General features: G+C 40.4%; 1 protein-coding gene across 3 annotated transcripts in view; it reads left to right on the top strand.

Annotated features, from left to right (window-relative positions):
• Positions 1-683: 683 nt before the first annotated feature.
• The window catches only part of LOC111852737 (putative E3 ubiquitin-protein ligase UBR7), a 39,188-nt gene continuing 13,771 nt past the window's right edge, over positions 684-26,100 (top strand). The window contains exons 1-5 of one of the 3 annotated variants that reach the window (XM_023828959.2): positions 684-803; positions 1,312-1,441; positions 22,328-22,461; positions 22,978-23,038; positions 23,209-23,304. In XM_023828959.2, coding sequence (XP_023684727.1) covers positions 1,313-1,441; positions 22,328-22,461; positions 22,978-23,038; positions 23,209-23,304 — 420 coding nt within the window. In that variant the 5' untranslated portion in view covers positions 684-803; position 1,312. Of the gene's footprint in view, positions 804-893; positions 1,032-1,311; positions 1,442-22,327; positions 22,462-22,977; positions 23,039-23,208; positions 23,305-26,100 lie in introns of those variants that run through there. The other 2 variants (XM_023828960.2, XM_072702510.1) reach the window with 2 other exon arrangements.

The raw sequence follows: 26,100 nt of genomic DNA on the forward strand, positions 1-26,100 counted from the left end.
TTATTATGTCCGGAGTTTGAAGCTATTTTACTGTATACTTACAGTAAAATACTGTATACTTTACTTACCTGAAATTGATCATTGACACTGGCACAGCCTCCCGCGGTCTCGATTGAGGGGGAAAACGCGAATCAAATTTTACCCTGAACTGTGCAACACTACTGTTTTTATGTTTTTAAAAAATGTTACGTTAGCCGAATGATTAGTCCAAATGCCAAGGGTACGCACGGAACGTGCAGCTGCAGACGCCCTCCGTTATTTAGTGCGATAGAAAATACTGGTAAAATCTTCTGTATTTCATAATTCAGTATGAATTATATTTAAAACGCAGCTCCAAAGATTCGCATCATCAATGGCCGTATCAACCCCAACGTCTCAAACACGCAAAGAACACCTCAAGATTTTAATACTTCAGGCAGGACCCGCGTAATAACATCCGTAGCAGTTATATGACAAGTTTTAATATTCAACAGACACCGTCGAAGCGCTATCGGCCGCACATTAACGACGGAGACATACCATCGGCGTTAAGCTGGTCCACGCCGTTTCCCGCAGTTCCTCCGTCCTGAGACACCAACTCCGTCAAGGCTTCTGACACATCGGCACTTAACGTGCGAATCCCAGATAAAACAGATTGGAGGCTTTTCTCTGTCTTAACGACGAATTCCCGGCTGTCACCATCTCGATATTTCAATTCCCCACGCAGCTCTGGCGCAGCCATACTCTACCAGTATTCCACACGTGACTTCCGACGTAATGACGTCACGAGCCTAATACGGATCTGGCGGCGGGGCTGTAGGAGGGTATGTGCCCACTTTCAGAACTACATGCGACTAACAAACCGGGGCGCTAGATTATGATTTAAATTGGCTAGCCTGAAAATACGTACTGGTATTTGTCTGCGATTCCTACATAATATTTTAGTAGGAAATTAGTCCATGGGAGTCGTTAGGTCTTACCACTTGGGTCTATAGCCCCGAGTATTTTAGTCCCGATGCCAATCTTCCTTCAAAAAAAAAGTCAAACTGCGGGTAAACTTGACTTAGCCCCCGATCTTTTCAAATACTTGAAATGCCCCTGAATTAGTCCAAATATTTTGCCTGCCCTAGAAACGATTTCATGTTTTATTTCAGCTAGCACCAAGAAATAACCGTTTAGAGCTCTCCTTTGTCTGTTCCTCAATAATCTTCATTCTAATGAAAAAGGTGCACACTATGCATTACCAGTGAATACGGTAGCCCGTCCTCCCCACCACCCCTGCCGTTTGCCCTGGAAAAGGAAGTGAGTCTTATTTTTTTCTATCTTTTTAAGCATGGCGGTAAACGAAGGGGACGAGGCGACTGTCTCTCTTGTAGACGTACTGGAGGAAGACGAGGAATTGGAGAACGAGGCGTCGGCAGTGCTGGGCGGTAGCGACTCGGAGAGGTGTTCATATCCGGAGGTAACACTAGCACTAGCCCTCGAGCCGCTTGTTGTTGCTGGCCGGGTCGCCGGAGCCCACTGCTCGCTTCCGAAGCTGGCCGGCGCCAATGTAAGGCTATGATGAAGGGCAGATGTGGGTGCACATCCAGATGTTTTTGGTGTAAATATTGGTATGATGCCACGTGTCTGGCCGCGCGTTTATAATTATGACTGCTGCAAATTCGATGAAATGTCTAAGTACCAGGCAGAATGCATCAAAAAGTATCTTGTTACAAATCAAATGTAACAAAATACTGGTGTGATAAAGTGTATTTAATTAAAATGCAAGTAATTTGAAAATACAGAAATACATGTGAAATAGTGACAATACACGACAAAGAAGTGTACCATTGCATCCCTAGTGTACGTGTAATATTTCCAAAATATCCAGCTTTCTGTAACTTTAAATACAACAAATAATTTTATATTTGACATGTCTTACAGTGTTAATTGTGAACTGAAAATGTTTTTTGTAACATTAGTAACGTAGTGAGAGTTTAACAAGCTGCACCTGCAGAAACTGGTTAATTGAGGTTGGGGGGATATCGTGGTTCCGTCTTCCAGAAACGCAAAAGGAGATTGTGAACGTTTGTATCACGGTCTTAAGTCTCGGTTTCAGAACCATCATGCCCTTAATTTACACCCAGTGTTTTTCACAGAATTAGTGGTGGTGGCTGACAAGGGTACCAGCAGAAATGGGGACTCGAGTTTTGTGACTTGGACTGGAAAATGTTGAAATTTCCACACATGCGAAGCATTAAGTGTACAATACTTCCAAACTATAAACACATCACGATATACGGCTGTGCACAGAGCAGGGGGTATTTTCCGTATGTCGCTTAAATCATCCAAGATCAGAAGCCTCATCTTGGATAAGTTAATGGCGTGAAACTCATCATGGTAAGTCGGTTTTTCAGACGACCCAGAGGAGTAGATTAGTCTAGCTAGATTCAATCATCCGAGATGATTGCGCGCACCCGCTCTGCTTGAAAAGCCCTTATACACTCACCTAAAGGATTATTAGGAACACCTGTTCAATTTGTCATTAATGCAATTATCTGATCAACCAATCACATGGCAGTTGCTTCAATGCATTTAAGGGTGTGGTCCTGGTTAAGACAATCTCCTGAACTCCAAACTGAATGTCAGAATGGGAAAGAAAGGTGATTTAAGCAATTTTGAGCGTGGCATGGTTGTTGGTGCCAGACGGGCCGGTCTGAGTATTTCACAATCTGCTCAGTTACTGGGATTTTCACGCACAACCATTTCTAGGGTTTACAAAGAATGTTGTGCAAAGGGAAAAACATCCAGTATGCGGCAGTCCTGTGGGCCTTGTTGATGCTAGAGGTCAGAGGAGAATGGGCCGACTGATTCAAGCTGATAGAAGAGCAACTTTGACTGAAATAACCACTCGTTACAACCGAGGTATGCAGCAAAGCATTTGTGAAGCCACAACACGCACAACCTTGAGGCGGATGGGCTACAACAGCAGAAGACCCCACCGGGTACCACTCATCTCCACTACAAATAGGAAAAAGAGGCTACAATTTGCACGAGCTCACCAAAATTGGACAGTTGAAGACTGGAAAAATGTTGCCTGGTCTGATGAGTATCGATTTCTGTTGAGACATTCAAATGGCGTCAGAATTTGCCGTAAACAGAATGAGAACATGGATCCATCATGCCTTGTTACTAGAGGTCGACCGATATTGAATTTTACCGATACCGATAGCTAGGTTGGTCCGTACTTGCCGATAACCGATTAATTAACCGATAGTTTTTAAAATGGATACTGGATTAAAAAAAAAACAACTAAATTAAAACATAACACTACATGTAAAATAGTACTAAACTTTATTACAAAAACCAAACAAAAAAACAGTACTGAATCATGAAAATGTGCTATATGAAATAAATATGAATATATTAATAAATATTGAGGTAAATTAAAGACATGCTTTCAAACTGAAAGAAAAAGTAACACTCCAAATAAATAAAAAAAAGTTACATACAAAATGAATTATAATAATAATTATATAATTATATAATATTATAATTATATATAATATTAATTATATAAATGTATATTATATGTGTAGTCTCCCACTATATTTGCTTCTATTTTGAAAACTTTTTTCTCTCTCCATAGGCAGAGGTTGACCAAACTGTTTGTGTAATCTGTTAACAACGCTCATTATATACCCGTCTTTTTAGGCAAGAACCAGATAATGAGTGTCACGTCATGAAATGGTTTTAATACGAAGGGAGCTGTATTAAGTGATAACAAATTTAATAAAAACATCGTAAGTTAGGCCTATAATAGTAATGATTTCATTTCAAACAACAAATGTATTATATAGAGAAGGTGAGCAAAGTATCAACAGAGCTTTTTGAAACTCCGAATCAGTAAAACACTGCGTCGCAAAAAGATTCACTGTTTCGAAGCGCTCCAGTCGGATCCCCTCATCCCCCCAGCAAATCGCACCCTGTGCCTGAAGATAAAAAGAACTGAAATCGAATGCATTCCTGATGGTAACAATCATGACATTAAACATTTGGGTCGGACTTGCGTGTATTTTTGCCACATTATTTTAACCGCTTGATGTACTGCTAATGTTAGCGTCCTCTCAGCCTTGTCGACAAACATACTGCTGTTCTTTCTCCAATGCAGAATCTAATCAACAAATGAATTACTTTATATTGAGATGAAAACATGTACTGTAGTGTACTGTATACATACCTTTTCGCTGTCTGTGTTTTAAACGTGCATTTGAAGTGTCAGCGTTGTCCGTGCACCGCGCTCTCTCCAGGCAGCTTGCGCTCTCCTTGCAACTAACAGTATCACGTGTCAAAACAAAAGCATGTGCTTTACAGCGATTTTCGCCTATAGAGGCGGCTCTTGCCATAGATATTTTCAATTTCAATTTCAATTTCAAAAATCTTTATTTGTCCCCGAGGGGCAATTTAAAAGGCATAGAGGAGCAACGCACACAAATAACAGTAGTAACATTAAACGCAACCGATGACACACAGACACACAATAAACTATGAACATAATAAATGACTAAAAGTACAGAGGCAATAGTATGCATGATGGAGAAAGTGGGGGGGGGGAAAGTGAGAGACTCAGATCTGAGGAGGTCTGGATTGTAGGGGGGAGGGACAGATGGGAGTGTGAGGTGATAATGGTGGGTTTGGGAGGGTGTCAGGAGTTCAAAAGAAGGACAGCTTTAGGAACAAAGGACAACGGAGCCGGCGTTTGGAGGGGAGCCACTCAAAGGCAGTGTTCAGCGGGTGTGATGGGTCTTTAATGATTTTGAGTGCTAGCCTGTGTGTCTGCTGGTCACAGATGTGTGATAAGGATCTCAAGGGCAGACCAATAATCTTAGAACATATATATGTTGGCTCTCTCACTGTATAAGGACAACGGACCGTTCTCAGCCGCTTCAGCTCTGACGCAACCCGGAAAAACTATCGGCGTGGATTTTTGCCGATAACCGATAGTTCCGGGAATCAACTATCGGTGCCGATTAATCGGCAAAACCGATACATCGGTCGACCTCTACTTGTTACCACTGTGCAGGCTGCTGCTGGTGGTGTAATGGTGTGGGGGATGTTTTCTTGGCACACTTTAGGCCCCTTAGTGCCAATTGGGCATCGTTTAAATGCCACGGCCTACCTGAGCATTGTTTCTGACCATGTCCATCCCTTTATGACCACCATGTACCAATCCTTTGATGGCTACTTCCAGCAGGATAATGCACCATGTCACAAAGCTCGAATCATTTCAAATTGGTTTCTTGAACATGACAATGAGTTCACTGTACTAAAATGGCCCCCACAGTCACCAGATCTCAACCCAATAGAGCATCTTTGGCATGTGATGGAACGGGAGCTTCGTGCCCTGGATGTGCATCCCACAAATCTCCATCAACTGCAAGATGCTATCCTATCAATAAGGGCCAACATTTCTAAAGAATTCTTTCAGCACCTTGTTGAATCAATGCCACAAAGAATAAAGGCAGTTCTGAAGGCGAAAGGGGGTCAAGCACCGTATTAGTATGGTGTTCCTAATAATCCTTTAGGTGAGTGTATATCGAGTCTAGCAAACTTGATCAGCAAGTCTCTTTTAGCTTCCACAAAATGGTAAAAAAAAAAAAAAAAAAAAACAGGGCGCATTTTTTACGCAATCCAAGCAGGACCTTTTATTAGAGGGATATGATGAATTCAAAGATTTAATATGTACTAAAGGTACAGTGTTTCAGTGGCGGCTGGTGAAGAAATTCTTGGTGGGGCTGACGTACCAATAGATTTCCCTTCCTAGTCCAGTATAAGCATTCAAATGAACAGTCAGAAAATGACAACAGTTTCACAATCATAATTTAATTTCCTTCTTAAAATCAGCAGTTTCACAGATAAAGTAAATTAACAATTTACAGCTACAGTTATTTCGGGCTTGTCGGGTCCCAGCTCCTTAACGTGGATTTTTTTCCACCATCGTCCTTCTTGCAAAAGGGTAATTCAATAACGATCTCACCGAATTTGGTGGAAGCTGCCCCTCAACTGTCGTCATCGCCATCATCTCTCTCTGACTGACTGACCTGAGAGCAATCCAAAACTTTCCGGCTGAACAAGTAATCCACGTATGAAAAACACTAGAGCCAGAGAACCGTGACGTCAGACAATGTGTGTGATAATTTAGCACAGGGGTGTCCATACTTTTTCAGCTAGCGATCTACTTATAAGTGATCTACAAGTGAAAATGATCTACCTACTATAAAAATGCAAAGCATATATTTACTTATAAATATATTGAGTATTCTTTATTATTAATTTTCCTTTGGGATAGAGTACTTTTGAACTGAACTGGGATTTTAGTTCCTTCACCTTTCTCAGCTCGCTTTTCGGAGGGAAGTTATATGATCGCCAGACTCTTTTGGATCTCCAACTTTCGGCCAATGATCTAGTAAAGTTGAGCTATGCTGGTCATAATACTGGTCATAAAACTTTGCCCCTGTTCCTGTCGGACATCCCGGCTCACCTGTGTCGTGTCCCGATTACACCCCTCCGGCGTAAGCGCTGGTGGCGACGCAGCAGCCAGCAGGTGAAGCTGAAAGCTTTGTTAGGGCACACTTTTACGCCTTTTTTCAAAAAATACGAAGCGGCGCCTCACTTCTCTTTCCCTCGACGTTCGCTGGAACCTGTCGACGCCTGGCTGGTACTGGTTGTTGGCCTTGATGGGATGTTCCAGCCCCGAAAACCCTGCTCTCCTCGTCCCCGCTGGCGTGGGGTGAATCTGCGGAACCTGCGGCCTCTGTGTCGGGCTTCCAAGACGGCTAACGTCATTTTCTTATTGTGGAAGATTTTAATGCTAGGTCCCTAACAAACAAAACTTTTATCCTGAAGGATATTTTCACATCCCAAGGATTGGACTTTGTGTGAGATGTGGCTGAGCGCTGGTGAGTGCAGCATCTTCTCTGAACTTTTACCTGATGATTGCTGCTATTTTAATTCCCCGCGGATGTTGGGCCGAGGAGGAGGAATAGCAACGATTTTTAAAAGTCGTTTTAAGTGTAAGCAACTATCAACACCGTTGCCATTCACCTGCTTTGAACTCCATGTGTTTGAGCTGGGCTGCTCTCACACTGTGTTCTGTGTGGTGGTTTATCGCCCTCCAAAATACAATAAAGACTTTGTGAACAACTTTGCTGACTTCTTGGCTGAATACATGCCAAAATATGATCATTTTCTTATTGTGGAAGATTTTAATATTCATGGTAAAGGGCTTTTTAAACCTTATCGATTCTTTTAATCTTGTGCAATGTGTGGCCAGCCCCACACATGAACGTGGGCACACACTTGACCTTGTTTTATCTCATGGTTTGCCTGTTTCTAACTTAGAGATTTGTGATGCTGTGTTTTCTGACCATATGCCTGTGATATTTGAAGTTGCCCTCGTCTGTGCTACAGTTAAACCTTGGACTGCTGCTCACCGTTGTCGTGTTAACTCCTCCACTGCTGAGCAGTTTACAGCAGTGTTTAACTAGATCTGTAAAATCCCAGAGCTTTTTAACAGCCAGACTGAGGAGCTTAGCTCATCGTTCTACTCCACCTGCCGGACTGCTTTGGACATGGTGGCTCCATTAAAAACCAGACAGCCTAAAACTAAATCGGAGCCCTGGCTGAACAACTCGACCAGAGCTGTCAGACGTGAGTGTCGCCGAGCTGGGCGCAAGTGGAAAAAAGACAGACTGCAAGTGTCATTTCAGATGTTAAAGGACTGTTGGCGCCATTATCAATCAATTGTAAAAGATGCCAAAAGAAAACACTTCTCTGACTTAATTCTGTCAAATTGTCTCAATCCTCGTGTTTTATTTAAGACCATTGACTTTGTTCTTAATGCACCTCAGACAGATTGTATCGAGCCTTCCCCTGTAGCATGTGAGAATATTTTTACGATTTTTTTCTTGAGAAGGTCTCCTTCACTAGGGCTCAGATCTCTCTTAGTCTTGACCCCTCAGTCTCTGTTCCCTGCCCCGCTGTGTTTGACAGGTTTGAGCCTGTGACCTTGTCCTATTTAGAGGAGATTGTTGGTCGTTTGAAGCCTGCTGGGTCTCCAAACGAAGCTGTCCCTCCTAAGTTCTTTAAACAGGTTTTGTCCACAGTTGGACCTTTGGTTCTTAAACTGATAAATCAGTTTGTCAGGTGTGGTCCCTATGGATTTTAAACATGCAGTAGTCAAACCGTTGATTAAAAAAACCTGCTCTTTACCCCACGGTTCTTGCAAATTATAAGCCTATCTCCAAACTGCCTTTTCTTTCTAAAATTATTGAAAAATTATCCTCTTCTCGTTGTATCTACTCCCTCTTGGTATTATATTGAGAAAACATGGCATTGCATTTCATTTTTATGCTGATGACTGTCAGATCTATGTCACTCTAAAATAAAAAGGCACATACTCTGTGTAGCCATTACTTCAGTGTCTCGATGACATTAAAGCCTGGATGGCTCTTAACTTTTTAAAATTTAATAAGAAGACTGAGGTGATGGTTTTTGGTAACCCTACTGGGACCCCCAGTGTGTACTTAGATTCCTTGGACCAGTATAAAAAGCAAGTTGTCAGGAACCTGGGGGTTAACGTGGACGCTGAGCTCAAGTTTGACAGTCAAATTAAGGTAGTTATAAAATCAAGCTTCTTCCAGCTGAGGCAGCTGGCTAAAAAAAAAAAGCCAATTCTTTCCCAGCAACACTTTGAGACCGTAATCCCTGCCTTTGTGACCACCCGGCTGGATTACTGTAATGCAATTTATTTTGGGGTCAGTGCTTCATCCATCGTTCACCTCCAGAGGGTGCAAAATGCTGCTGCTCATCTTTTAACTGGCACTCGGAAGTTTGAGCACAATTCCCCCATTTTAGCTTGACTCCACTCTCTGCCCATTTCTTTTAAGATTCATCTTAAAATTCTTTTGTTTGTTTTTAAAGCCCTCCATGACCTTGCCCCATCCTATCTCTCAGAGTTGCTACTGCCTTATACACCCACCCGCTCTCTCAGGTTAGCCGATCAGCTGCTCCTGAATGTACCCAGGACTAAGCATAAACTTACAGGAGACCGTGCTTTTGCTGTAGCAGCTCCCAAACTGTGGAACAATCTGCCTTTAGAGATTAGACAGGCCTCTTCTCTGTCTGTTTTTAAATCACTTCTGAAAACCCATCTTTATACCCTGGCCTTTGACACCTTATGAGATGTTTGCTTTAGCTCTTTTATTTTTGATTGTTTTAGTTAGTTATATGTTCTTTTATATTGTTTTAATATAAATCTGTTATTTATTATGTGTTTTATTTTGTTCTTATTTACTGTACAGTACTGTACAGGTTGTTTCAAGTGCTTTATAAATAAAGCTAGATTGGATTGCATTGGAAATAAATTGGAGGCTGACTAGGCGACTCGGTAGCTTACTAGAGTTTTGCAGCAGCTGGCGCGGTTGAACGCGTCATCCATCCTCTTTTTTTTTTTTTTTGTAATGCGATCTACCCACACTACCTTTGCGATTGATGTATTGGGCACCCCTGATTTGCCAGATATCTCGCAAAACACCATTTAGTTTCTGACATACATTTATAAGTCAGACTGTATTTTCTTACAACTTAAAAACGGCCTGCAACTTTGTTTTTCCATGACCAGGAATCTTCAAGGAAAGAAGCTTCTTTGGTGCTCGGTGCAAAATGCCTAGAGGTGAAGTATATAGTAAAATATACTATCAGATATTGCTCACAGAATGTCATTATTGGACAGAAAAACAGCAATTAAACAGCAGTGCTGTGCTCTAGAACTTGTGAATTAACTTGCTAACCTGTTAGTGGCATTCCAATTCATTTCAACAGGCGTGCTCATGTAGGGACATCTTGTGGTCATATATGGAAGCCTTCATTAGTGATAAATCGGGCTAGCTACTTTTATTCCTAAGGACAAAATTAATTTCTGTCAGCTAAATGTAGGCATTTTTCTAAGCACTGAGCCTATTACTTTTGAAATAGAGATTACTTTGAATATGTATATAAGCTTAAGGAGGTATGAGCCATGCAGTTTTTAACTATTCAAGTGGTGATTCCCATTTAGTTGCATCAGTTACTAATAGAAAAAAACAAATAGGCTGTTAAATATTTTTGATAAATAGTAACGTCAAATTGGAACCATGATGGAGACTTGGAACTTGACTCAGGCTCTTATTTTGTAACTGGTGAATATCTTTGGGTTCCAGTATGTGAGTGTACATGTACAAGGAGGCACACCAATGCTTTGTTAAATTAATTACCATAATGCGTGAATTTTGTAAGAAGCTAAGCATTTTGCTAATGTAATTTTAAAACTTCAAAAATAACATGATTATGACATCCCTTGCAGGAAAGTTTGGCAGGGGTGCAGTTGAGCATCGAAGATGTAGGACGTGTCTCCAGTTTGCTCCGTGAGTTTGTGATAATTGAAACTTTTCAACGCAGTTTTCTTTACATGATTTAATTGGTGCTCAGTTGATTAAAGCACAGGGGCAGCTTCAGTTTATTTATTCTCATTATTTGGGACATTCATGGCAACTTTACGAATGAAAACCAAGTCGAGTCGTGCAGGCCGCGTGAAAGCACTCAACAGAGCCCGGTTCGCCATCGAGGGATGCGGCGGGCGATGATAGTGCATGCAATCTTGGTCAGTTACGAGCTATGTTGGACATACTGATGAGTGACATTTGCAGCAAAATTGACCCGCTGTCGTCTGATTTGCGTGCGGAGATTTCGTCAGTGAGAGAGGAGTTGAGACATGCCATTGAGCCTGTGCAGCAAAAACTTTGCTCCCATGACCAGCTTATCGCCGAACTCGAGTGCGCATCCACGGACTACAGTGACTCGTTAACCACGCTGAACTCTACGGTCTCCACGCTTAAAGTTCAAGTTCAGTTGCTAACAGATAAATGTGAAGACCTTGAGGGAAGAGCGAGGAGGAACAACATAAGGTTGGTTGGGGTGCCGGAGGGGATCGAAGGTGTGCGCCTGACTGAGTTTGTTGTGTAACTGTTGAAAGAGGTGCTCTGCCTGGATGACGTGCTCCTGCTCGACCGTGCGCATCGCACTCTTCAACCTAAACCTAAGGATGGTGTACAACCAAGGCCGTTCGTTATTAGACTGCATTTCTTTCATGTGAGGAATGATATTCTACGTCGGGCCGGAGACGGCTCCCGGACGTCTCCTCTTCTTTACCAGGGCAAAAGATTTATTTTTCCGTACTATACATCTGCAGTTGCCAAGAAACGTGCTGCATTTTCGGACGTTAAACGTCGGCTGCTTTCATGCCCCGGGGTGAAGTATGGCTTAAGATTCCCCGCAACCCTTAGGATCACTCTGCTGGGCGGAGATACGCGCAGTTTTGAGGATCCGGCCACCGCAATAGACTAACACAAATCTTAAGTCTGTGGTCTCCTCCGGTACTACAGTCTGAGAACGATGCTGGCCGCCTGGTAGGCCAATTGGTTATCTCATTGTTCTTGATTGTTATGCTGTTCCCTTTCTCATTTCTATTTGGGCCTATATCTATATGAGCCACTTTGAAGGGGTAAATGTTATTACTGTGTTGTCTTTATATTTCTTTTCTTATATCGCAGACTCTTAGGGGCACTTGCCTTAGATGTTGTTGTGGCGCAATCTGAATGTCTCTGCTATTTCTTGGGTTTTGCTTGTGTCTTGGTTGGCAGGACGCTTCAGCCGGGAAGGCGGGGGGAGGGATGTGTTTTTTTTTTTTTATTATTTATTATTGCATGGTTACCTTTATTTTCTATTTATAATGTTACGGCTGTTAGACATTCCATACTACACTGTATGTGCATGCACTGATCTATTAGTTTAAATTGTGGCATTGTCTACGTTAACAGTCAGAACAGTCAGGGACTGGTCTTAAATTAATTACTTGGAACTGTAATGGTTTAAATAACCCGATTAAGCGTAGTAAGGTGCTCCATCACCTTCAACAGTTAGGTGCTCATATAGTCTTCCTCCAAGAGACTCATTTAGATCTCTCTAGCCACATTAGATTACAGAGGAGATGGGTCGGTCAAATGTTCCATTCCTCATTTAGAGGAAAATGTAGGGGTGTGGCTATTTTGATTCCCAAGTCTGTTCCCTTTTTATGTTCTAATGTTATCCGAGATCCTAACGGGAGATTTGTTTTTGTGACAGGACAGTTATATAACAATCCAGTAATTTTCGCCAATATATACGGCCCTAATCGGGATAATGAAAGTTTTTTTTTCCGATTAATGTTTTCTAGATTGCTTGACATGTCTACACACATGCTTATCATGGGAGGTGACATCAACTGCTCCATATTGGATCGTTCTTCCTCTAGAACTGGTGCGCCCTCAAAGTCTTCTAAAACTATCTTGTCCTTTATGGATGAGTTTTCTATTTCCGATCCTTGGCATTTTCTTAATCAATTCGGGAGACAATATTCCTTCTTTTCACATGGCTACCATACCTTTACCCGTATCGATTACTTATAGATAATCGACTTCTCCATTCAGTTCGGTCATGTGTGTATAACCCTATTGTAATATCAGATCAAGCCCCGGTAACATTAGAACTGTACATAAAGGAACGTGATAGCCCACGCCCCCCCTGGTGTCTTAACACACGGCTATTGCTTAACAGGGATTTTGTCAACTTTGTTTGTACTCAAATTGACTTTTTTCTTTCTGTTAATATGACTCCCAGGGGTTTCAGCTTCACTTCTTTGGGAAACTTTGAAGGTGTACATAAGAGGTGAAATTATTTCATATTGCAGTTTTGAGAATAAGCAAAGGAGAAGTAAGTTACAAGAATTAAGCCAGCATATCGGTCAGCTTGATAAGATTTATGCCTCCTGTCCGTCCCCAAACTTGTGCAAGGAGCGTCTTTCTCTTCAGGCAGAGTTTGATATCCTTTCTACTAGGGCTGCACGATATTGGGAATAAATCACATTGCAATATTTATTCTTTCTGCGATATATATTGGGATTTTAAAAATTCTAATTAGTTCAATAGCTCTATTGCAGGGGTATTCAACTAAAATTTAAAGAGGTCCAGTTAGAGAAAATTTCTTGAAGCAAAGGTCCGGAAGATCATAATGTCTAACTATTTAGTGTGACGTATATTTAAGTAGCATATCAGTTGTATCAACATTGCATGTAATCAGTACCTGACTGTCAAATCAAATTAATTCAGTGCAATTCAATTCGAGATGTCTGCACACACATGTAACAGTTCTTACCTTGTAAATAGTATGCTTTTGTATTTAACCATGTAAACACACTTTTGACGTAGCTCATTTTAGGTTTATAATGGAATAATATAGATTTACCGTAAGATTTCCTGCGCAAGTCTGAAATCATGAGTGGCGTGCCAGATGCTGAAAACGTACAATTTTTATTTCACCTGAGTTGATCTATATAACAGATAATATTACTTTATACATATGTTAAAAAGCGGAAACTTCCACGAACATGAAATCACCAGTAAACTATGTCTATTTATCCAACATGTTATATAATACATACTGTATTTGAAAACTTTTCAGCTATATGATTTCAGGACAGACCAGCCACTCTCTTGGGAACATTACGGCTTTTTGGTCGCTTTGCTGCTGTTATTAACACTAATGGCACATTAGCGCAGACAAAGGGCTATCGGTCCAGGTCCGTATGGGACAGCTTCTGGGTCCGGGTCCGGCGCAGTCCACCTGTTAGTGACCGCTGCTGTATTGGTATAATTAATCATTCTAGAAAGATTGACCTGATTTAGCCCAAATATATTTGAAATGATAACTTAATCAGTACTAAACAGAGCATGAGCATTAAACTATGGAAGCTTATCGCATATGAGAGTTAACATGAGTGACAAAATAATGCTGGGTTAAATGGTTAGAATGTTTGTGCTTGGTGGTTCGTTCTGTGATCGACATGTTTGTTAGCTGCCCGTGCAAAGCTGCGTGTTGGCTCCGTATCCGAAAACCTTTAAATTGATCTAAATTATATTAGACAGACTTTTGTGGATTGTTTAAGAATAAGAACAGTGTGACATTTGTTAGTTCAGCAAAAACACCAAAAGCGTTGTCCACGCCGCTTAATTTATTTTGCGTTACTTAACATCGCACATCCTGCGATGTGACTATTGCACGTGCGTACATCGCAATGACGATGCTGTCCAGCAATGAAGTCCAGCAAACTCTTAGCTCATCAGTTACGGCAGGCCTCCTCCTCTCATCAAATTTTACAAATTCATGCCTCTTGTGGCCTAACAACAGATCCATTAGAAATTAATGACCATTTTAAACAGTTTTACTCCTTATATTAGTTAGAGACCGATTCATCTTCGTTTGACAATTTTTTCGATTCATTAGATTTGGTTAAAGTGGACCCGGTCTCAGTTCAGAGGCTGGAAGAGCCAATTACTGTGGACGAGCTTAAAAGAGCCACACTATCCATGCAATCTGGGAAATGTCCAGGTTCGGACGGTTTTCCAGTGGAGTTTTATAAGATTTTCTTTGATAAACTAAGACCTATTTTGATTGAAATGTTTATTGAATTGTTTGAACTGCTTATATTGCCCCAACACTTAACCAGGCTTCAATATCTCTAATTTTGAAAAAGAAAAGGACCCATTGTTATGTTCAAGCTATCGTCCTATAAGTTTACTATGCATAGATGTAAAACTTTTATCCAAATTATTAGCTATGCGATTGGAATCTGTTTTGCCCTCCATTATTTCTCCTGATCAAACGGGGTTTATCCAGAACAGACACTCTTTCTATAACCTTAGTTGACTTTTCAGTGTCATGTACAGCACTCCAGGTTCATCTGGCTCAGAGGCCCTGATTTCTTTAGATGCAGAGAAAGCCTTTGACCGGGTGGAGTGGGATTATCTGTTTCATGCATTGGAGCGATTTGGATTTGGTCAGAGTTTCATTTCCTGGATACAATTGCTCTATTCTTCCCCTATGGCATCAGTTAGAACAAATAATATTCATTCAGGGTATTTTCCTTTGTTTCGTTCCACTCGTCAGGGTTGCCCATTAAGTCCTGTTTTATTTGCTGTTGCCATTGAACCACCCGCCGTTGCCCTCCAGTCCGATTCTCGTATAACTGGACTGGTTAGAAACGGTCTTGAACAGTGTCTCTCTTTATGCAGATGATTTGCTGCTTTATATTATTGCTAATTGTTCTGTTTCAATTCCTGCTGTGCTTGATATTCTCGAGTCATTTGGTTGCATTTCTGGTTATAAGATAAACTTGGACAAGAACGAATTCCTTCCATTGAACAATGCTGCCCGTAATACATCTTTGGATTTTCCATTCAAAATTGTTCAGTTGGGTTTTACATACCTTGGTATTCAGGTGAGAGCCAAATTTAAGGACTTGTTTAAGTTCAATTTTGCCCCATTGCTGACTCAGATTCAGGAAGATTTTCATCGCTAGTCGTTATTGCCCTTGTCCCTGATAGCCCGGGTTAACATGGTCAAATTGAATTTTCTCCCCAAATTGTCTTATCTTTTTCCAGTGCATACCAGTATTTCTTCCTCAAACCTTTTTTTCCAAAACTGGACTCTTTAGTTTCAGAGTTTATTTGGAATAAGAAAGTTCTTCGACTCAGGAGAGAACTTTTACAGAATCCAAAGTCCCTTGGTGGTTTGGCCTTGCCTAATTTCAGGTTTTACTACTGGGCAACAAATATCAGAATAATTCATTTGTGGACTCATCTAGAAGCGCAGCCAGACCCTCCTTCATGGCTGAATATGGAGTCAATTTCTTCTAAACTGGCTTCATTGACAGCCCTCACTCATACTCCTCTTTCTTTTGCACTCTCCCCCTATTGTAAAAACATTCTAGGACCACTTTACGAATTTGGAACCAGTTTCGACACCACTTCGGTCTGCAGGCATTTTCATTTTCAGCTCCAATATCAGCCAATCCTGTTTTTCATCCCTCTTTGATTGATGGTGCATTCTCTTTGTGGTCCAATCTGGGTATTAAGACATTCAGTGATTTATATATCAATTATACATTTGCATAATTTCAGCAGCTTTCACAAAAGTTTTTGTTGCCAAGTACACACTTTTTTAGGTATTTGCAGGTCCGTAGCTTTGTCCGCAATTTGAGCCCCCATTGTCCGAGTCTCCCAGGGGCCTCACCCGTAGACTCCTTCCTGACCCTGCATAAGTTTAATAAGATATGGGGTCCTTTTTTCCACGTGTTCAAAAATTAGGGTTGGCAGCCATCCCTGAGTAACTAAGGTTTAATTTTATATTTTGTTGCCTTGGTGGGCCTGGAATGTTGTCTGTTGTTTTTGCGTAATGACAATCCTGTATCTGGTTCCATTTAACATTAGGTGACCAACAGGTTTGCTATTAGCTGCATATGTTGTTTTTTTTGTTTTTTTTTGCAGAAGAGGGCTTTTTTGTGTTCTATGTTTGACTTTTCATTAATGCTGAAAATGTTTTCCTGTACATTTTCATGTCGTTAAAAGTTCAATAAAAAAAAAAAATAAAAAAAAAAAGGAAAGTTTGGCATAAATTTCTGTGTTTGACAGTACATGTATGCACGAACCAGGGGAGTTTCTAGCTATCAGGGACTAATATGACATTCAATTTGCCCTTGGAACTCTGAGTCGGATTCCGAGTTTTGAAGCCGGAAGTGACGACATGCGCACTCCCATTTCTCGGAGATCCAGCTGCAGATCTTCAAATTTTGAGGCTGAACGCAAATCCTAAATCTTTCCCTTTATGTTTTCATAGTACAATTTGGTAGAAGTTGCATGTTGTGGTTTATTCTGTTGAACTGAGTGCAAAAATATACTGCAGGTGTGCTAGTTGTGATTTAATCAAATTACATTTGTTTGTCAATTTTACTGATCAGCAGCCTACATTGCATGCAGAATTATTAGGGAAGTACTACTCCCAGAGATAATTTTATGAATTTGTCTTGCTTCAAGTAAATTTATTTAGAGAGAAAATGTAACATTAGTAAGTCACAAACAACAATAAAAGAAAAACACTCATCAGTGTGCAGAATTATTAGACAATCAGAAAGTGGATTTTTCTCTCCATCAACAGAAATAATTTAGGTTTTTTTAGGGCTGTCAAAATTAACGGGTTAAAGCGAATTAATCCATCATCGTGATTAATCTGATTAAAATTTATAGCGCAATTAACCCATCTGCAGCGCAGAATGACTCAAAATCCCTAAAATGTCTCTGTCAACCCATTTCGGGCAGTTTTGGTGCGTTCCATTTGCCCTGGGAACTCGTATTCCGAGTCGGATTCCGAGTTTTGAAGCCGGAAGTGACAACATGCGCACTCCCATTTCTCGGAGATCCGAGAAATATCTCGGAGCAGCACAGAGGATCCAAAGTTCAGAATCTGAGATGGCTGTGCCTTTTATCAACAGAAGAGAAAGTTGTAGTTTTATACTGTTTAAGCACTACTTCTCATTTGTGGCTCAGGAGGTAATGCTAAGATTATACAATTCCTTGGTGAGACCTCACCTAGAATATTGTGTGCAGGTTTGGTCACCATATCTTAAAAAGGACATTGCGGCCTTAGAAAAGGTGCAGCGTAGGGCCACAAGAATGATTCCTGGTCTTAGGGGAATGTCATACGAGGAAAGGTTAGTTGAGCTAAATCTGTTCAGCCTCAAGCAAAGGAGACTGAGGGGGGACATGATCCAGGTCTATAAAATTCTAACAGGTTTGGATGCTGTTCAACCGAATAGTTACTTCAGCATTAGTTCAAATACAAGAACTCGTGGCCATAGGTGGAAATTAGCGGGAGAACATTTCAAACTGGATTTAAGGAAGCACTTCTTTACACAGCGTGTAGTCAGAGTATGGAATAGTCTTCCTGATAACATAGTGCAAGCTGAATCCTTGGGTTCCTTTAAATCAGAGCTAGATAAGATTTTAACAACTCTGAGCTATTAGTTAAGTTCTCCCCAAGCGAGCTCGATGGGCCGAATGGCCTGCTCTCGTTTGTATAGTTCTTATGTTCTTAAATTGGTCGCACACACTATACCGTCCAATTTATTTGTGGACATGTTGCTATGGAGTTTTATACATAAAGCACGGAGCGTAATGTGTTATCAACTGATATTGCTAACAATGGCAATTAACCGGGCTAGAATTGGATTTCATGATTAGTTGGATTATTTGTCGGATTTACAGTAGTTCGGGCTAATTTTAAGTGAATGCAGATAAAGACCATTTAAACCGAGGTACCTTAAATACGACAAGTTGTTCGGCTAAGCAAAAAATATTACTTTTTGATATGGGTCCATGGTGTAGCACTTCTGTGGCAGATGGAATGCATCTGACTCATGTTCAAGATGTTCAACAAACATGTTAAGTGCATATATATTCCATTTTACTGTTTGCTCATGCAAAATGAATTGATTAATATAGATTAAAAATGAATATTTAATCGTGATTAAATTAATCCACAGCAACCCTGTGATTAATCTGATTAAAAATTTTAATCGTTTGACAGCACTAGTTTTTTTTAGATATTCAATCTCTGTAAAGAATAATTAATTATCGGTTGTTCTATACAATCTGCTTTACCAAGTATAATGTCCTGTATAGTCACTATTCTTATCAAAGACCATCATGAGCCTGTTGTCCATTGAACCCGTCAAGTTTTTGGTTTGATCATGTCCTATATTGGTTGAAGCCGTGAGGACAGCTTCCCAGATCCTGTTCTGAGGAGTGTACTGATTGCTGTCTTGGTAAATCTCATACTTTAGCAAGGCCCAGTAGTTGGGGATTAAGTCAGGAGATGAAGAGTGCTAAGTCCATGGGCGTAAATCCCGGGGGGGATGGAGGGGACATGCCCCCCCCCCATCCGAGGGTTGTCCCCCCCAAAAAAATTATAAAAAAAAAAAATCGCACTCTCTATTGTGAAAAATATATGTATGTATACCTAAAATAATTGTGTAAGTAGAAAAAAAAAAACAAACGCAAAAAATGGATTTAGAAACAGTTGAGTTCCCCCTCCCCTTCCTCACAGTGGTTTGGCCCACTGCCTGCTTTCCCAGTTCATCTCACCTACTCTACACACACGAGTCAGGTGTGTGGCTGCGGCTCAATTAATGTTGAACTCCAGTAAGAAGGGTATTTTATTCACTTTAAATGAAGCGATACTCATCAATGTAGTTGATGCAGACTCTTTCATAAATTAGTTGCCGCAAAAATGCTGATTACCGATGTAATTTTCCATGATTCTGCTATATTAGCGATTAAAATATTACTTATCTAGTTAACGTTAGCTTGTTTAAAATAGCTTGTTGCATAGTGCACTGCAACTAACATGCCAAAGCCGTTTCCCATGCATTGTTTTATTTGTGACGACTTGGCATAATGTTAACTTAACATTAACGGCCACAATTAGCATATTGTTTAGCTGTGCATTTACTAAATGAGCACTGTGCTACGTCCAAACTGACCCCACTGTATTTTTTGTATAATCAATTTCTGTTATGCATTTAAACAGTCATGTTTAAATTTTATTGTATGTTGATGGCTTGACTGTAAACAACATAACAAACAATGCAATAAATAGTTTTGAAGAAAAATCTGCTTTGTCATTGAACCTGAGAAAAACTTTGAAAATAACCATAATGACTCCATGCTACAATAATAATGAGAAGCAAAGATTTTCACTGTGGGGACATATCTTTATAAGTACAATTTGACTGTATTATTTGTGTCCCCTTGCTCATGAGAAATTTTATATTTATTGTCCCCCCCTACTGTTAAATGAAATTTACGCCCATGGCAAAGTCATCATTAGATCATCTTTCAAAACCTTTTTGGTCAATTCAGAATCAGGTTTATTGGCCAAGTGTGAGTGTGGCACACACAAGGAATTTTTGTCTGACAGTTGGTGTCTCTCTGGTACATTACAATACAATAGAACAAAACAGTGAGGATTAAATACAATATAAAAGACATCTTGTTTACAAATTGTCTGTCTGTAAATAACATAGAAGGTGCAAAGTGTATGGGATGTCTTAGATTCAATGGTGTGTTGTGAGTAGAGCAGGGTGTAGCAGTTAGGGAATCAGGTGTAGGTTGATGTTGTGGGTCAGATGTTTGTAAGGGTGATGGCTTAAGGGAAGAAACCGTTACTTTGGCGACTAGTCCTGGTCTGCAGACCTCTGAATCGTCTGCCAGAGGGGAGGAGTTCAAAAAGACAGTGTCCAGGGTGTGATGGGTCATTGATGATTTTCCTTGTCCTTTTCCTGGTTCTAGAAGTGTACAAGTTCTGGAGGGAGGGCAGGGGGCACCAATGATTCGTTCTGCTGTCATAACTGTTCATTGCAGTCTGTTCCTGACCTGTTTGGTGGCTCCTCTAAACCAGACTGTGATGGAGGAGCACAGGATGGATTCAGTGACTGCTGAGTAGAACTTGATCAGCAGTTCCTGGTCGAGATTGTACTTCCTCAGTTGTCACAGGAAGTACATCTTCTGCTAGGCCTTCTTGAGGATGGAGGAGATGTTGCTCTCCCACTTCAGTTCTTGGGAAATGATAGTTCCCAGGAACTTGAAGGTCTCCACAGGTGACACAAGGGTGCTGTGTATGGTGAGGGGAACTAGTGCTGAGGGGTGTTTTCCTAAAGCCCACTGTCATTTCCACAGTCTTGAACGTGTTTAGCTCCTGATTGTTCTGGCTGCACCAAAGTCCCGTTGATATACAGACTCGTCGCCATCTTGGATAAGTCCAATGACTGTAGTGTCGTCCGGCAAACTTCAGGAGTTTCCCAGCTGGGTCCATGGAGGTGCAGTTGTTGGTATAGAGGGAGAAGAGCAGGGGGGATAGGACACAACCCTGAGGAGCACTAGTGCTGTTGGTGATCTCCTCCAGCCTCACTTGCTTTTCCCTGCCAGTCAGAAGCTGATGACCCACTGATAGATGGCAGGAGATATGTTCAGCTGGGAGAGATTGGAGGAGAGGATTTCTGGGACAATGGTGTTGAACTGCGAACTAAAGTCCATAAACGGGATCCTTGCATAAGTCCCTGAGTGGTCGAGATGTTACAGGATGTTTACTGCATCATCCACTGACCTATTTTTTTTTCTCTTTTTTTTTTTTTCTCAGAGTAGTTTCTTTTAGCCACTCTAATTTCCTTGGTCAGTGTGTTTCTGGCCTGCCTGTACAGAGTCCAATTTATGGAATACTTGCTTGTGAGGGGGCATTGATCTGCATGAATATCATAGCCTTTTTGAAAGCTGCTGACTTCTTTTTGTACCAGTGTATAAAGAAGGTATGTTATAGAAATTGGCAGTAGATCTTGTAGTTAATTTTTACACCATCTTCAAGTTGGAAAAGTCCGACAAGTTCATCACTGATAATTACAGCTTACATCATCACTCCACCACCACCTTGTTGGTGCTTGAAGAAGGTGTCCATCCACTGGCCCAACCATTCACTTCATCAAGATTCATTGTCATCTCTTCTGTCCACAAAACCATTGTAAAATCAGTCTTGAGACATGTCCATGTGCATTCTTGATGTTTTAGCTTGTCTGTGGAGCTTGTTTTTTCAGCTTTTGTGACCTTAACAATGTCACATTGTACCTAGAATTTCCAGAGAATTCATTCAGATTGCAGTATTGAAAAACAGTGGCATTTGATGCTAAACAGTTTCCCCTTTAAAGTCTTCCCTTTAATCTGACACAAATCTTTGGTCATCTTGTCTCAGCATGCTCCTTCTGTCACCTTTGGTTGCTGGCCACCAAACATTCAATTGTATGGTGATCATATTTTAAAAGTTTGGCAGTTTCTGTTGTCTTGCATCCCTCTGACTTGGACTTTACAATTTTTATTTCCGCTCTGTGTAATGTCCTTTTTTGACCCATTTAAATAATAATAATAATTTTCTTAACTTTGCACAGGGAAATATCTGCAGTTTCCTGTTTTACTCCAAACAGAAAGTACCCAGACCAAATACTGAGTAATAGTTTAATATTTCTTGGTATAAATGAACAGGCTGGATTAGAAGTAGGCAATCCTAATCCAGGATTTTCTATCCTATTTGGATCTCTGATGAATTGCATCTGATCTCAGCTAGGATACAAAACCTATTGGATACTGGCACTCCAGAATCAGGGTTGCTTACGCCTGGACTGGATGATTGTATATTAAATCTGATTAATTAATATAGGGGATAGCACTTGCATGGTAGGTTTTATGATGTTTTTTGACTTTGCATCTGTGTTTGAAAGTGGTTGCACACTTAAATTGGTGCAATCGCTCATCGAATGAGGTTCTACCGGCTGAGGCTGTGTCGTGTTGTGCTGCAGGGCTATGTGAAGCGACAGGCACTATATGCATGCAACACGTGCACGCCGACGGGTGGAGAGCCGGCCGGAGTCTGTCTTGCCTGCTCCTACACATGCCACGAGGGCCATGAGCTTTTTGAGCTCTACACCAAAAGGTGAGCCTTAGAGTCTCTGTCACCTATTGCCTGTCTGTATAAATGGTTCTCAAACTGTGGGTCCTGAATCTGGTGGTGGTGGGGCGTAAAATAATTGAGAACGGTACACAGAAGTTTCTGAATGTGCTAAAGAGTTTTTATTCCCCCCTGCTTGTCATATTTTATCATTACAAATTTTAGCATGGGAGATTCCCCCCAGCTCTGAAGTTTATTGTCTTGAAAGGGGTCGCCAGACTTGACCAGTGTTTTTTGGGGCAGAAAATCTGGGTCTGTAGGAAGGCATGTAGGCTATTTTATACTGGTAATGGGATGGACTGCTTTTAAGTGCACGATGGTTTGTGTCATGTTAAATTATTGGAAAACGGCACCTGTAAACATTTCAATATTTCACTTACTATTCAATATTTGGAAAACGTAGGGTTTTCTTGTCTCATAAGCCAAAACTGCATGCCATGTTGCTTGAATGTCTTATCAGTACACATTGCTTGTATGTTTTAAGCTGATGTTTCTTTTTAGGAACTTCCGCTGTGATTGTGGTAATTCCAAATTCAAAGACTTCGAGTGCAAGCTGTGTCCCGTACGTTCAGCTTTATTCCTTCCAGATCTTTTTGCAGCTCACATTTGCTTACAGCAGAAAGTGCGATGTGTAGAATTAACTTGTAACTGTAGTGGCCTAACATTCATTTTGTTCATTTTGTTCATATTAAAGTGAAAGTATTGAAACTGACACTTTTCTCTTCTCTGAAGGAAAAAGATCAACTGAACGCTGACAACAAATACAGCCACAATTTCTTTGGCTTGTATTGCATCTGCAACAGGCCATACCCGGATCTAGAGGACCAGGCAAGGCCACCTTTTCCTGAAAGCTTTTTGTAAATTTTTACTTCCCTGATAGCACAGCTTTGGCATGTTGTTAATTTGCATGATTTTGTGTGTGTTCAGTGTTCAACTTCTGTGTAATAGAACAGGCTTAGCTGTACCCTGATCCACAAGAGACTTGGTGACTTTGGACATCACTTTTCCAGCATCTGCAGCCAAACTGACAGTTTCCTTAGCAAATCCAGAAATCAGTATAAAAATATAAATAAAAAAAAATTTGGCTGCTAAAAACACTGTGTTCTAAGTTGAATATGTATCTTTTGATTTTTAACAGTTGCATAGTAACTCAAATTTTATATTTTTCATTTCCTTTTTTGTTAAGACTATACATATCTGTGTTAAATGCAATCTCTAGTTTAACAGTATTGGGGCAGCAGGTGGTGTGGTTATAGGAATGGACTATTAACCAGAATGGTGCTTGTTTAAGTCCCAAGAGTGGAGCTGCTGTTGTCCACTTAAGTTCCAGCTATATAACAGGCCTCCATAGAGGAAAAAGTTATTGGGCTAATTGTTTTTTTTTTTTTTTTTTTTTTTTTTTAAAAACACAATCTCGATTCACACTTCTATGCAATCTCATTTGTAAATTACAACGATTCTTCTGTATTACATCAGTTGGATCAAAGCAAGCACTCCTACTTTTCCCCAGAGAGTCTCAAGCATTCCATAATTCTGCATTCTCTTTAAGGGGCACTTTTACAACACACCAGGTAACTTTTAGTACTTCAAGAAAGTATCAGAAGTACGGTACTTCAAGGTGTTGGATTTCCACTGCTATAAAATCTGGTACTGGTGCTGAATGACATCACAACGCGAGGCAGGGTTTTTTTGTACTGAATTCGAAAAGTGGCTGTATATTATAGGTCTGGCTGATGTGTGATATTAATACCAACATAGCATATTGTGCACATGTAATTCATACTTCGCCAGTCAGCTAGATTAAGATCAGTCTTTCTTATTTTCAGTTCTATATACAGACATTGTAGCGCAGGGAGTTTGTTTCGCTAAAATTTTTTTAGTCTCTCATATGAAGAAAAAAAAGTCAATTTTGCAATTTTAATTATTATTCCTTTTCAAGATTATCTAGTATATGTTTAAAAATCAGTTTAAAGTTTACCTGTGTTGCTTTTGCATCAGCGCTGCATGCGTTCTCCAAGACAATTATAATCATGTTCATCCTTGCTGTTTAAATCACTAAAAGAATCACGATTCACTTTTTTTTTTTCTTCAGAATCGTCGGCAAATCAAATTTTTAGGTTCCAAAATCACCTTTACATGTCAAACATGAAATAAGTAAAAATATGTATATTAATCACTGTGGTGTTTGCTGTTGTCTGCTCAACCTATCATTACGAGCTCTTCTGTATTGTCTATATAATATGTAATAACACAAGAACACATGATTGTGTGACACATAAAAGCATGACAATTACGTACTTGGTCAGCCAGTTTAGTTAGGTCTGTGCTTGTTTTACTTGCTGTCAGGCAATGCTCCAAGCTGAGTTCTGCATTGAACAGCTCAGGTGAGGAGTTCTCTGTACTGAATCTTCAAGTGAGGGGCCCACTACTGATTTTCACTGAGGTTTTAAGTTTTGCTGCGCTTTTGACTAAATTTTGTCACTGCTGTGTCATTCTCCTGCTCCCCATAACAATGTCTCGTGGCCGTGTGTCATGTCAAAACACAGAGAACGACTTGCCCTCTGATGTGTAACGTTGTCATATTTCCAAATCTGTTCTCTAGTTCTTTAACAGTAATGTCAACTGTTTTTTCAGTTATTGCATTCAGGTCATTTCTGAAAGTGGTGTGACTTTGGGGGCCCTTCAGTTTGACATATTGGAAGGATCTGCCAGTGAGGGTACTTGTACTCCTCCCCTTCCTGCTTGCTCTCAGTACTTTCTCTTGTTTTGTACTTTCAGCCCGAGAAATTTGCTCTATGTGCTGTAAGAATTCCTGCATCTTCCCTTCTATTAATGCCTTTTCCTTCAACCTTTAAACTATAGTCACAAAGGTTTCAATTGCAGCCACCTCAATTGCACAAGATCAGAGAATTCTTTTGATGTGTGAGGCTGAACTTTGAGACGTCTGGGGAAAAAAAGACCATGTAAAAATTGACCTAAGGCAACAAAATATTGGCTTTCCATTTGCTGCAGAATATGCTTGTCCCTGCCACCAAGTGCCCCATGTGATAATGGACAGCAGTGAATTGTCCCAGCATAATTTGACTGAAGTGTGCTCGATAAATGTGTGGCAGCCAGCACTGAGTTTAAACCGCTGATGGGTTTTCTGCTGTACAGCCTAACTCTGCACCTAATGCCTTCGAATCACAGTTCTTCCATCACATATGTGCAACATACAATATCTGATAGCATTGTCTTTCCCAAAACGTTTGTTCCACAATTGTTTATAACAGGGATATAATTTGCCTTTAAAGCCTTCCGACATACTAGTTTTCAATTCATTTGTAATTCAACCTGTCATTGTCAGATGTCTTTGGCACATCCATGCCTTCATCTTCATCAGTAGAAATTTAGAAGTTAAACTTTGTGAATGGTATTTTGTTCTACTACAGTCACATGAGCTGCATGTCACCAGACTTTTCTCTCCTTTTTATAGTCATTCTAATCACTAATGAAGTTGATTCAACCAGCAATCTCATGCCCTACTTGGGTACGAAGTTGCAGTACACATAGTCCCTGGCTTAAGAATGTTTGACTTTTGAACTTTAACTTGTACTTACAAATGGACTGTCATGAATGTTTAAT

The sequence above is a fragment of the Paramormyrops kingsleyae genome, chromosome 19, assembly GCF_048594095.1.
Source record: "Paramormyrops kingsleyae isolate MSU_618 chromosome 19, PKINGS_0.4, whole genome shotgun sequence".
NCBI lineage: Eukaryota > Metazoa > Chordata > Actinopteri > Osteoglossiformes > Mormyridae > Paramormyrops > Paramormyrops kingsleyae.